The sequence below is a fragment of the Lepidothrix coronata genome, unplaced genomic scaffold (genome assembly GCF_001604755.1).
Source record: "Lepidothrix coronata isolate B3197 unplaced genomic scaffold, Lepidothrix_coronata-1.0 Scaffold59, whole genome shotgun sequence".
Classification (NCBI taxonomy): Eukaryota; Metazoa; Chordata; class Aves; order Passeriformes; family Pipridae; genus Lepidothrix; species Lepidothrix coronata.
In genome coordinates this window covers 5,060,431-5,074,327 of record NW_016690239.1, presented here as the reverse complement: position 1 = coordinate 5,074,327, position 13,897 = coordinate 5,060,431, and the positions used below count along the sequence as shown (strand labels likewise).

At 42.9% G+C, this 13,897-nt stretch overlaps 1 protein-coding gene across 13 annotated transcripts in view; it reads left to right on the top strand.

The window, feature by feature from the left end:
- Positions 1-986: 986 nt before the first annotated feature.
- Positions 987-13,897, top strand: part of ABI1 (abl interactor 1) — a 78,079-nt gene continuing 65,168 nt past the window's right edge. For 8 of the 13 annotated variants that reach the window (XM_017817145.1, XM_017817143.1, XM_017817148.1 and 5 more), the window contains exon 1: positions 996-1,246. In XM_017817145.1, coding sequence (XP_017672634.1) covers positions 1,130-1,246 — 117 coding nt within the window. In that variant the 5' untranslated portion in view covers positions 996-1,129. Of the gene's footprint in view, positions 1,247-13,897 lie in introns of all 13 variants that reach the window. The other 5 variants (XM_017817152.1, XM_017817151.1, XM_017817149.1 and 2 more) reach the window with 3 other exon arrangements.

Here is a 13,897-nt window from a genome sequence, read left to right as displayed (position 1 = left end):
CCCTGTTACTCATTGCAAAGGCAGGCTTGGCCATCCCAGCAGAGCGGTCACCTGCTGTTATTGGCTTTTCTTCCGGCAGATTCAGGATTTTGGTTACAAAAAACACATACGCAAGAAAGATTGTGCTAAATAATGACCAGACCCTCGTCTTCCGTACCTTTGCAACAGCCAGAGGAGGACCTGAACAATGATTAACAACTGAGGTAAATGAGTTGCAGGATTAATGTATTTACTCCAGTCAAATATTTACACTCTTCTTATAAAACTAGATCCAGGAAATGGCTAATTGTCAGTAGTTATTCTGGGCAGGTCTTCGCAAAGATCTACACAAGCTGGATTCATTATTTCTCCCATCCCCTTGGGGAATAATAACCGCCGGAAGGGACTAGTTGCCTCAAATCATGAGCCCTGCATCTTTTTTACCAATTTTGTTGTCATCTCTGGAATGGGCTGCGCAGGGAGGGGGTGGAGTCACCCTTCCCTGGAGATGTTCAAGGAAAGACTGGACATGGCACTCAGTGCCATGGTCTAGTTGACATAGTGGTGTTAGGACATAGGTTGGACTGGATTATCTCAAAGGTCTTTTCCAACCTAAATGATTCAACGACCTTTCAAATTCCTAGCTTGTCAGGTGTCCAGATAACCACTCTTTTGGTCTCTCCTGCAGAGAGATGCTTGGGGCTCGGGCTTTTCTGACAGGGTTGAGGGAAGGACACCAGAGTCTCTGCTCGTCTCTGGGCAACCAGAGGGACACCACGGTCTCCCCTGGTCTCTGGGTACCCAGAGGAACGGCCTGCCAGCCCCGCTGCCGCCCTCCCACCCCAAGGGCCAGGCTGGCCAGTGAATTCCGAGCGGCTCCGCCATCTCCGCGGGCGGTGGCCATGAGCGATGCCCGCGCATGCGGTCGGCTCTGCCTACAGCTCCCGACTGCCTCTGCACAGCGGGGGCGGGTTTTTCCCTCTTCCTTTTTTTTTTCTTTCCACTCCCCTCGGAGGGGGAAGGATGGGTGGGGAAAGCGAGCGTTCACGAAAGCGAGGCGAGGAGGAATCCCACAATACCAGGCGGGTTGCGAGCCCGGCGCTGCCGCTGTCTCTTTAATGCAAGAGGAAGCGATGCGGAGGGGTGGAAAATGGCAGAGTTGCAGATGTTGCTAGAGGAGGAAATCCCTTCTGGCAAGCGGGCTCTGCTCGAGAGCTACCAGAACCTCACTCGAGTCGCCGACTACTGCGAAAACAACTACATCCAGGTGAGGGGCGGCGGGGCAGCGCACCGGGGGCCGCCGGCAGGGCTCGGCTGGGCTCGGCTCTCCGGAGCGGGCGGCGGGGCCGGAGCCGCCCGAGGGGCAGCGGCGCTTGGCTGCTCCCGCCCCGCAGCCGGTCCCCAGCGTTTGCCTTTTCTTTCAACTTTCCCAGTGAAGGGCCAGGCTTCCCTCCCCCCGCTCCAGAGGGGAAGGGAGGGGGTTATTATGTCAGTCCGGCTCCGAGGGTGTGTCTTTCCCCCCCCTCCTTTTTTTTTTTCTTCCTTCCCCCTCTGTATTTGTTTATCATGAGTCACATCCCGGAGACCTCCCAGGGCTGGGGTGGGGAGTGAGTGAGGCGCGGGGGCCCCCGAGCCTCTCTGTCTAGGCGGCTCAGACCCGGTATCCCGGGTTTCCCCCCGGCTTCCCGGCGGCGGGGCTCCCTCCTGGGGAGCCGGCGGGCCCCGGGGCGGCGGCCGGGGCGGGTGCGCCGCACGTGGGGCGCGGGTGCCGGGCGGCCCCGCACCGCGCTCCGCCGGGGCCGCGCCGGCAGCGCGGGGCCGCCACCGCAGCGGCGCGGGGGCGCGGAAGGGGCCCCGCACACGGGTGACATCACGGAGCTCGGCCGCGGGGCGATCCGCGGTGGGAGCCGTGCCGGGTCCTCCTCGGCGTGCGGGTCCCGGCGGGGCCGAGGGAGCCGCGGTGCTGCGGGTCCGCATCGCGGCCGGCAGCGGCGTGCGGGGGCAGGAGGCTGCCCGTGCGCTGGCACTGCCGTGTGAGCGTGAGGCGGTGTTTCAAAATGGCAATCTGTGCCTCTCGCAGGCAGCCCGACTCAAACACCCTTCAACAGTGATTGCAGACCGGGGCTCTGGTGCTGGAAGAGGCTCTATTGGTTGTAGCGTCTCTCAACCGGTCGGTGTGGATTTTTTTTCCCTCCCCTAGATTGCCAGTGGTTCTTGGCCTTGCTTTGAGTCTATTTTTATGAAGCTACTTTCAGCACAATTTACTATTATTATTTTTTCAGGATTTACATCACATGACTCTGTAAGTCTGCATATTTGGTCATACTGATGTGGATACAGACACATCCAGAGAGGCTGAAATGCAACTTTTTTTTTTTTTTTCAGTAAAAAAATTGAAGACGAAAGGCAAATAAACACGACTTGACTTACTAGACAGCTTGTAAAGTGAAGTTTTTGAATCTAATACTAGATCACCTATGATGAGTATTCAGTATAGGTTATTAAAGTCTCTGTTATCCATCATTGCTGGTAAACTATTTTACTGTTAAATGGACCAGCAAAAATGGAAATGCAGTTTTAATAATATGAAGTTATTTTTTTTAAAAAAAGAGATATTTGGATTAAAACTGTTCTAACAAGCCGTATTTTCAAATTTTGGGGTTTTTTTTTGCGGTATATGAGGTAGTATGAGTTAATGTCTATTTATGCTTCCGAGTTGTTTGCTCCACCCAAAGAAAGCTGCTGATATAAATGCTTCTTAGAGGCGAGGTTCATTTGGTTTTACTCATGGGAAATATGACAAATACATGGCTATGGTAATTGCGGCACAAGTTTTGACCTGTCTCCTGCTCCTGACTTTTTCCCTGTGTCAGAAAGTTATGGAGAATCTTCAGTTACATCATTTTCTTCAGTCATAAACTTTTCTTTCTTCCAGAAAATAAACCAAAATACCCCACCACTTGAGCAAGTTCCCATCCGGTCATTTGGGGAGGCTTTTCTTTTTCCCTTTTTTTTTTTTTTTTTTAATTTGGTAGCTCATTTTCACCTCAAGTATCAAGGTCAGCTGGATGTGGGATTGATGTGGTCTGTTTTATCTGTGTACAGCTGTGTTTACCCCTCTTGAAAGGAAGCTGGAATTCTAAAATTCCTAATGAAGACTTGCGCAGTGGCTTTGCAAAATGCATACCTCACTTGTATTTTACACGTATTGTACATTTGCTCGGTTAAAACGGTAAATATATTGATAAAATTACATATTTTTTGATGTTTGATGGAGGTGGGTTTTTTAATCAGCACTTGATGCAAAGCCATCTGCTGTCCAGTTGGACTACTGAACAGATTATACTGCCAGTGCCTGTGGTGGGGCCACTGCCGGATTAGGCAGTATGACACAGGGCACTGGGTTATGAGATCTGGGAGTATGTGTATTGTGGGATGGCAAGGGAGAAAGGGAGAGGAAGAGGCTTAACATGCACATAATATAAAATGTATGTGTTTAATGTAATTCAGCATTTTATAAAAAAGACAGATCAGAACAAAGAACCTGGCCCTGAAGTGAATGTTAAAATACTTCACAAGTGGCTACATATTGTAACTTATCTAGTAGCGTTTAACTGAATCACTTCAGCCTCTTTGAAATTGGGTAGCTTGGAATTTAGAGCGCTTTCTCTTTCTGTGGGTAAGGCTATGTGCTCCCTAGTAGGAAAAATTACTGTGTGCTGTCACTCACTCTGCATTGTGCCATTGAGGTGGAACAGGTTTGTCTGACTATTCTGAGTGCTGGCACTAACAATTTGTAGTAATTGTAATAGCAGACAGAACGATGTTCTCAGCCTTATGGTTTATATTCTTTGCTGACTTAAGGAGGAAAGTAATTTACCACCCCAAATATTGCTGTATTCAAGCTATAGCTGTATTTTTTTAATTTAAAAATATAGGAATTTTATCTCTTTTACTCAATCTGAGAATTATTCTGGTAAAATTCCAGTCATGCTGATTTTTTGAAGGAAGTTTACCTTCAATGTCTTTAAAGATTCCTCAAAAAAAAAAAAAAAAAAAAAGAGGAAGAATGGGGGGGAAACTCACCTGGTGGGAACTTGGCTCCCAAATGGTGAATGTAGATTTAGGGACAGTAAGCATCTCTTTACTGAAGCATTTAGGAAAGATGACAGCATTTGGGACTCTCAAGCGGAAAACTGCTGTTCTTAGAAAAGCAGGAAGCAGTTTCTTGCTAAGGCACATTGGGACAATATCGGAATGCCAGCCAGTAACACAGTTTGCCATTCAAATCCTGTGTATTTTGGTTATCTAGAATGTTTATCTGTTAGGAAGGGAAAACAATTTGGGAGAAACAGAGCAAATAAGTTTCTAAGGAAGAGCTGCAGTGCTAAAAGTACAGTACAGGATGGTGACAGTCTGGGGGGGATGGGAGAGAGAGAGAGGAGAAAAAAAGGAAAGGAAACCAAATATAGAAGTAGTAATTGAAGTACGTTGTGATGGTTTTTTTTGGTGGTGATTTTGGCTTTGAATAGAAGGAAAAAGGCATTAAGTATCTAATCTGTGACAAGGTTTAAAATCTACAATGTTTCTGGTTGGAAGCTTCAGTAACAATCAGATAGAAAATTAGATTCCTATTTTCTTTTAGATCAGAGATTTAAACTCTGAACAGTTTTAAGAGGAAGTTTTGAACCTTGAATCTTTAACTGGAAGCATTTTGTCTCCTGAAGTAATTTTCCTTAAATATAGATATAATAAATTTTTTTAATATTTTCAAAATGTAAGTTCCCGTAGCTAATGCCTTCCCCAGATCCTTGAACTAGTCCCTTTTGGTGTGCTTGTAACTGAAAGGTTATCTGAAAATCTGTAACATAAAGTTGAAGGTACTAGTGTGGAGTTTCATCAGTATCCTAGACTGAATGAACTAGATCAGAACTAATACAGGAATAACAAGAAGTTAAAACGCTTGCAGTTCTAGCTATGATCAGCTGAAAGGTATTAACTTCCATACAGATTCTCCAGTCAGTTTTCTAGCTATATTGAATTATTTTTATGTTTTAACAAACTTATTTACAATAATTAGCTTGTGAAGCATTAGAATGATGCAGGAAACCAGCATCTGCAATGTTATTGCACTGATGACTTTCTTTGGAATAACTGCAGTTGACTGGTATAGCCCAGAGAGGCCTCTCTGTTGAAAAAATGCTGCTTACGACTCTCTCCTACTGTCTAAATTAGGTGTTTCTTTATCCTTGTTTATGCATATGCAGATATATGATTTTCGTCAGTCTCTTTGCTTCTAGACCACTTGAAGATCCATTTGGAATTTTTTGGTTTTAAGATCAAGTATAATTTTAATATGATTGTGAGAACCTTTAAGTGAATAGCTTACACTACTTGTGTAAATTCTGAGCTTGATGGTCTCAAGTGGGTACATTTAGCAGCTTTATGAAAATACATAAATAAAAGACCTTTTAAGGAAGTAAGTGCTGTGTTGCCTAAATGTGTGGTTTTTTGTTGTCACGGTATTTCCTTCTGTAGCTTCTGACTGATATGTGGAAACTGAAGGGTGAATTAACAAGCTGTTCTGGGTAAAATAGACAAATCCAGAGACAGATTTGTTTGACTGCTATTGCAAAAAATTTGAAGTATCTTTCCAGTCAGTAGAGAAATAAATGTAGGGGGTTGAGCAGAAGTGTTGCATTCAAGAAGTTTCATAAATAACTTATATTTCAAGACGCATGGAGGAATTCTTTGTTTGAAAAATCGAATATCCCACACTTCCTTTACAGTAGATAGCATGTATTCACCAAGAAATACCTTTTTCTGTGGCATTTCTTCAAATGTTGGTAACTGGTCGGACACTTGATTTCATTGCCTGGTGCCTGGAAAGTGGCTTAGATTAGTTCAGTACAAAGAAGTTCACTCAGAATGTCTAATTCAGGAAATGACCTGCTCTAAAAGGATAAACTTCTTAAATTGTCACTAATACAAATCCTTTATGTGCTGTGAGAACTTGCATGCTTTTATGTTCATAGGTTAATTAGTTTGTATTGAGAGTAAATACAGTGATTTTTTTCTCTTCCCCTGGTTTTGTTGCTCAATTTGGAACATTTTACAAAAAAAGCAAATGAAGCTAGTTCACTTGCTGTAACACCAAATATAGTTCAAAATTAGAGAACTTCAGAGTGATGACATAAAATATGAGCATGTCATCCATTATGCTTTGCAGGTTTAAATAATATTCTTTAAGAAAAGATGTTAGGCTATACTTTCAAATGCTGTTCTTTTTTGAGGTAGTTTAAACAAATTTTTGCCAGCAGTATAAAAGGCACTGGCTGTTTTATGTGTAGCTTTTTCTAAAAATGATAGTACAGGTACAGGGTTAGGCTGGTGGGTTAGGCTTGTAGCTTTTCTGTGCCTTGTGTAGGTCTTCTATGCCCATGCAAGTGTAGGCATTGTCTGTATTTTGGAAAATACAGCTTTATATTTAGCTCAAAAGGAGCAATAAGGCAATAGTGCAACTTCACTGAATCAGCGAGTGATTACCCTGCATATGCAGGAAATGGATCCTAGAGTGTTGTATGTCGGGTTTGTGTCCAAAGGAGGTAGATGACATGAGATGAGCTTTTCCGAATTTGAAATGTTTCCATTATTTTTGTTACATTTGGTTTAAGAAGCCAGCAAGATGTTGGCTACTATTTCTGTTCCATTTTTCACTAGTATTACAGCAGATTGTTATGTCAGCACTGTGTTGCCTTAATCAGGCGGAGTAAAGTGGATTGGGATAAGCTTTTACAGGTGTGTATTCTTTCTTCCACAAGGGAAGCACTGTCTGCTCTGTTCTGTTTGTGCACATGTCGGAAGGAAGAAGCTTGCAGGTTGTCTGTGGTCAATGTATGCTAAGTGTGATCTTTGTTCCCTGTGCTGCACTTGCTGTGCCCAGCCCTGTGGAATTGTTGGGAGGAAGAAAGAAGCATGAATAAGAGAGGCAACAGTCTAATACTTACTTCCCTCTGATTCTCTGGGAGTTGATGCAGTAAGTAGCTCTTATGGTAAAGAGAAAACAGATTGGCCTTGGGAAGATCTCATAAAGTGGATCCCATTGTAATGAAGGTAAGAGTACAGGAACAGGCTGAGTACAAGTAGAAAGTGTTGTACCTCTGAGGGCAAAGTTCCAGTAACTATCTGATCTAAGTTTAACAGGAAAAAAACCCCAAACCCTAACTCTGGAACAAAAGAACTGATGCAACTTCCCAATATCTTTGCTTAGCATTTTGAACTGGCTTTGTCTTGTAGAAGCATAAATGGAGTAATGGAATTTATAACTGACTCGGAAGGTCATATAGGGACATGCTGTCAGATTTGGGAACAGAACCTGATTGTGTGGACTTCAGTGCTGTTCACAAGGGTTCCCTATGCCACCCCACCCCTCTCCAAATTGCCTCTGTTATGCTACAACAGAGCAAGAAGTGCGTATCCACAGAAACATGGAGACAGTGTCCACAGAGGCAGTGCAATGAATCCTTTGGGAAAATATGCACCTGAAACCATCACTGAACTCATTAGCAGCAATTGCTTTTCAAGAATTTTATGTATCTCCTCTCATAAGAACCTTGAGTTTCTAATTTTTGGCTTTGCAAACTTCTGGAGTTACATAATGCTCACAGTACTGTTTGTCTGTGTGTTGGTGGGTCTTGGCAGAGGCACTAGAAGATGCTGCTCTATTTCTCATTATTGAAAGCAGTCTGTGTTTGACATTTCTGATGACTGAAATCTTGCTTATCTACAGAACAGTGGGGTGGCATCCGTGTGGACAGTGTCAGTTCTGGTATAGCAAGGCGTCCTTAAGGGTTAAGAGGGTATCTTGCTCTCTTCCGTGCTTGTGTTCAGTTCCTTTTTAGTGACTTGGAGTCTAAGGAGGCATAGTGTGGTTTTTATTTGTTGTTGCGTGGTAGGAAATGACTCGTGGGCTGTCAGTTACTCGGTGTCCAGGCTTGTTCATAATTACCCAAGCGTTCTTGCTCTCTTTAGTATTTGTGTTACCTGGAGCGGGCTTCCTCTCATGCTATTCCTTCCACCCCATCCTGATTCTGAGCACTGGTGATAGAAGGGGTGGGCTTGGTCACAGAGATCTTCCCTTTCCTCCACCCCTAAGTAAAGGGAAGTAACTGCTGAATTTGTAATAGTAGATACTGTGCCTCAGCGTGGTTCCTCCCTTTTCCTGACCTTCCTGGTGAGGCGAAGGCTTCAGGTCTCCTGTGGGTTGCAGAAATAGCCCTTTGCAGCTTTGTACAGAGCTGTCAAGGGCCAAGTCCAGGGTGCTGCAAAGAACAGGTCATGATGTGCTCCTGAACAGAGCAAGATGGTATCTGCAAGTGCCTTTCCTCCTGCGCCTTTAGCCTGTCAGTGTGTCCTTCTGACAGCACTGGAGGTGCTCAGTCAAGTGTTTCATAGATTTAGTGCCAGATATTGAAATAGAAGATAGAGCATTTCTAACAGGTGGGCTCTTTGAGGAATCAGTTTATTGTACAGCAGATGAAAGCAGAACTAAACTCCCCTTCTTGGTATTAGAGGGAATGTGTTATTTTCCTTGGGTTAATTAACAGGAGTGTAGGTGCCACCTTTGCTTGAGACTATGCAAATAGCGTTGCTCATTACTTATGCAAGCCCTTAATGCTGTTAACAGGAGCCATGCATGCTTTGCAGAGCATATATTTGTTACTGTGATGCTGATATTTTAGAAAAGGGGGGATGGGGAACCCTGCATGAGAATTTCAGCTTGGAGTGAAATATGGGTGTAGCGTTTTCAGGTACAACTTGTAAAAATCAGCAGCCTGTATTAAGGCTACCTGTATTGGTAGGTAACCTCCCTGCTAAACTGACAAAGCAAGTTAGTTTAATTCTGAAAAAGACTGACTGCTTACCAGGAGACTTTATTTTTAATAATAGTCTTGTTGAAGATTCCAGATCTAATATGTTTTGTAGGTGCTGAGTTTGGCAAACTGAAAAAGTATCTGAAAATCAAAACTTCTCTTGTACTAGGCCTCTCCTATGGTAAGGTCTCTTCATAACCTCCACAGGTAATGTGCGCCATACTTTATCTTTCGACATCACGGAATATTCTAAAAGAACACTAAAGTTGTCTCTTGTGCGATGAAATACATCTTTCTTATGTTCCTAATGTTTCTTATGTTAAGATAGCAGATATATTTATGATAGGTCATCCCTCCCTCTTTCTTTTTCCTCCTCTCTTTGAAGAGCCCAAAGTAATTTATTTTGTGTATTCTTTATATGGCAAAAGTTAAAGTGCAAGCATTCTGCTCCATGTGTGAGGAAGCTCAGATACTGCAGTGATGTACAGTTAAAGAACTCATGGGGAAGATATTCTGCCTCACTATCCTAATTTTATTGTAGCGTCCAAGAGAAATAGGAGTAAAATGTGGTACTGTTCTTAGTTTTGTTAAGAAAGCAGGAACGCCTCTCAGAACTCGTGCAGAGGAGTCTTGCTAAAACAAATGTTGGTTTGACATCCTTAGAGTTGAGTGTAATGTTTTTACTGGGTGGTCTTAAGGCTATAAATAGTTCAAGAAAAAACATTGTTTGTTTACCGCTTGAAGCATAACAATCCTTGGAAAAGAATTGAAGTGTAGACTCTGCTGGCTACTCTCACAGAAGTGTTTCACATGATTATACTTTTTCAGAGCTATACTTTATCAGCCAAGCGTGGAGTTTTTTGTTGGCTTTTTTTTCCCCAGCTAATCTTTCACCAGATGCGTATCTTTACTTTCATTCTCTGATCTCCATGTTGTACTTTGTGATCAGTTAATCCACCAACCAGTATTTGTCCCGCGGCAATCATTGTCAGCTGAGCATCTTATTTGACTTTATTGTAGCAGGTGTGCTACAAGTTAATACTTGAGTTGTGGTCCCTATGCAGTGATTGTGTGTTTTCTGGAGCCTATGATAAGAAAAGGTCTGTATAGAACAAAGAGACAAGAGAAGAACAAGGTGTCCAGGCAGGTGCATCAGATGAATGCATGAACATCTAAGTAGCTGCAGAATGCTATGCCATGGCTTGTCTTTTCACATTCATATACCTAGTAATGTTAGTCACTCTGATGTCACTAAATGTTTCTAGTGACATTTCTCTCTTTCCATGAGCTTCTCTTAGCCTGTGATCTTAATGTGAATTTGCTGATTTCCCTCTCACAGCTCAAGTCTCCTTTCTGCTTGCTGAGATTACTTGTTAGACCTGTTGTCTCATTTACTCCTCTCCTGCTGCCAAATACTGTGGACTTTTGGTTCTGCTGCTGTTGACGCAAGAGTGTTCTCATCACGGCTTCTGCCTCTGAAACTCTCACCTGCTTTCTCTCTACATTGTTTACTTTCAGTCTCATTTCAGATCTCCTCTGAAAACCTATTGTCCCCTGCCTGTTTCTTTTAATTAATATCTTTCTATTATTTAGCTGCATGTTTTACTGCCTTGCAGCTTAAATTATGCAGCTGTTTTTCGTGATGTCTTTCAGACAAACAGCTTCTACTAGCATGGGTTTGAATAATTTGAAACTTGCTGCTACTGGAAACGTTTATATGCATTTCTTTTTTAGATTATCTTTATTGGCACAGAGTTGAGACTAAAGCCTTGGCTCTATCGTGGTCTGTAACTACCTGAGAAAGCCAGGATGAGCAGGATACAGAGGAAATAGAAGGCAGCTGGGAAGACGTGATGTGGAATGGGACTGACATGATTCTCCCTAATAGTAAAACTCTTAGGAGGCCTCTGATATATGCAACCAGGCCTTTCCTTTATAAGAAATTTGTCTTGTTCGGGAAGCTGGTCCTTTTGTTGCTCTGAGACCAAGGAGTGGAAAGGGCTTAATAAAACTTCTCTACTTGAAGGTCTTTGGTTCTCTTAACAGTGAGGGAAAGTGTATGTGTCGGGAGGAAGGGAGGAATGGTGTTCTCTTAACATACCTGTGAAGACACAGCTATGCATTAACGAAGTAGAGCTGGACCTGATCTTGGAAGATTTTTATAAAATATGATTGTAGCCTCCAGGGTTCCCACTAGAAGCCTCATGTCAGGTGGCCTGGATGATGTTTTAGTCAAGATCTAAAGAGTATTAGACTAACAAGTAAAGAAATGATGGATCAGTGCACTTAACATGGGCAAGATCTTCGGAGATCTGACTGGGGATTGTTCAGCTTTTGATTTGCTGGCTGACTTGCAGGATTTCTAAATCTCTGGGAGCTATTGTTTCTATGATTCAAACTCCTGGCTTTAGCTGCCTTAGATAAAATGTGCATCTGGTTTGGAAGTGCTTGGCTCTACAAGGGCTCTCTTCAAATACTGTGGGTGTGTTTCCTGCTGCAGCATACCATATGTTCACCCAGCATTGAAATGGTCTGGTCGCTGCAGTAGTCCTGAGATTTGTCTTAATTGGCTACAGGTCTTGAATCTAATTTATAAGGTATCCTTAGCTTTGAATGTTAGAGAAAATTGTTGTTGCCATAGATGTAATTGAAGCTTGAGCTCATACAACTGCTGCTTACTGTGGAAGAAGTCTTGTATCACTTCAGTAGTGGGTGTGTCATTTCATTCCTCTTTAGCAGTCTGTCCTTTAACTAGTGGAGAAGGGTAACAGCCAGTGGAAAACTTTCTAGCATACATTCCCTCTTTGAAAGCCTACTGTCCAGGAACAAGAACTGTAAAATCAGCTCCTGTCAGTACTCTGCGGTGAATGAATATTGACTGTTTGGAGGGAGGTATTTTTGTAATTATGAGAGAAGATTGTTTACTGGGGATAGAAGCCAAGTATGCAGGGATACAGTACCTGTTGGTTTTCTGCTTCTCTGTTGAGGGGAGAAATGTTGCTGGTTTTGGTCCTGAATGTGAGATGTGTGGGGGATTTGAGCGTGTTCCTTGGGCGTGGAAGGGGCTTAAGAGCAGATAAAGCATTATCTATGTTGAATAACTTTCTGCCTTCCTGACAGAAAATTGAAATGTTTTGAAGGATGATTGGAAAGCAATTTGGGGGTCTTGAGAAACTCCCAGGTTTCTGGTAGGAGTAAAAGCACAGGTGGAGTGTGAGAGGACTTTGTAACCCTCCTTCACTGTCTTCAGCCACTCTCTTGATACCTCTGGTGCCAAGAAGGACAGCATTAAAAGCAAATACTTTTACTGTTTGTTTCTTACCTACAGCAGAGAGCTGGAGAGGTACCTTTAGTTTTTTTCCCAGATTGCTGTAAGGGGTTACTGCAGCAGCAGTGAGTGGGGGAGTATGAACTGGAACAGGTACTTACTGGCTGAATAACATCCCACGATGCCTGGGGGAATGAACGTGGGGAATACTGTGAGTCATACTTGTCAGTCTCATAAAGCAGGAGGCTTTTTAAAATTGGCCTTGGAGGGGAAGAGGTGTTTAATGGAGCAGTTGTGAAGGAGTTATGCAAATGGAGAACATAAATAATGAGCAAAGACACTCATTTAAGCTTCTTGCCTTCTCAGAAAATTACTGAATGCAAACAACTACTGTGAAAGTTAAGAAAAATACATCATCATTAAGTGGAATGGGTGTAAAAATGTGGCCATCCTTGATGATAAGAAAATTCGCCTTTTGTGACTAGCAAAATTAATTTTTGTAGTTGCTGAACTGGAAACATATTTGCTGTTGGTTTGTTTGGGTTTTTTGCTTTCCAATTTCCTTTGAAAAACAACAAGGCAGGAAAGTAAAAAGCAGTATCCTAACCTAACCTAAGAGCTGGTTAGGAAGGGAAGTGGCAAAAAGACCGATATTCAGTTTTGCTTTGAATATATCTTCAGTGTTTAGACTGGATTTGTATAAAAAGTTTTTCCATTTCTATCCCCCTATTCATGCAGGAGTTAATTTACATGTAAATACTGTGTATTCTTTGGTAAAACTGAGAGCATGTTTTTAGGATATAGCCGCTTTTTTTTTTTTTCTCCCCTGACACAGCCACTTTTTGCTGTTTTAAATTAAAGAGTTTTCAACAGAGCTTATGAAATATAATTGTTCCAGTCCTGGACTTGCTTGCAGATGCTCACATTGTAGTAGGAATCTTATCTCTGGTAGCTAAGCCTTGCCAGCAGACTTAATGGGCTTAAAATTTGCTTGGACTACTACTTGTGCGTCTTGCAGTCTAGGGAGGCCATCCCAAGCTTTGAAGCAGTTGAATATGACAGATACACTGTCCCACATGCTGCTACATGATTGTAGGTGTCCTCCCTTGGCCTCCCCTGTGTTTTAACCCAGCTCCTCCTGGGCGTGCAGATGCGGAGGCAGTGTGGGTATGGGTGAGGACACAGCTGTGGCTGATGTGTTCCTCTTGTGGAAGGACTGTTTCTCCAAACACAGCTCCTCCGTAGCTGTAATAAGGCCATCATCTGTCAAGCTGATTACAGACGAGATAGCAAGCTGTCCTGGTGGCTCTATGACAAGTGCTGAAATGGAATAGTTCAGGTGTTTTACTACTGGAGGGGGAGACAGGGAGTGATGTGGATATGACTATTCTTATGCATCTGGTTGCATGGAAATGCAAGCTCTGCTGTCATCTGTACGACTCTTTACACTTCCTGCATTTGCCTAAATCTACCCTCTTCTACACTGTACCTGAAGGGGAAGCAGTCTTTAAAATCATGGGAAAGGGCATCATAAAAACAGCAGTGGAACTTCAACACTGATTAGAACTTAGCTGTAATTGTGTCTGCCAGAGGCATTGCAGCTGTATTTCTAGGAAAAGTTACTCACTTGAAGTACTGCTGTACTAACACCACAACAGTTGTCTCACCAAGGACTTTGGTGAGACAAAGTCTCACCAAAACAAAGCAATTCCCTCACTCCTGAACTTGGTCTTCTATTGAAGAACTTTCTTGCTTTCTTCTGTTGGTTTCTGTAAGT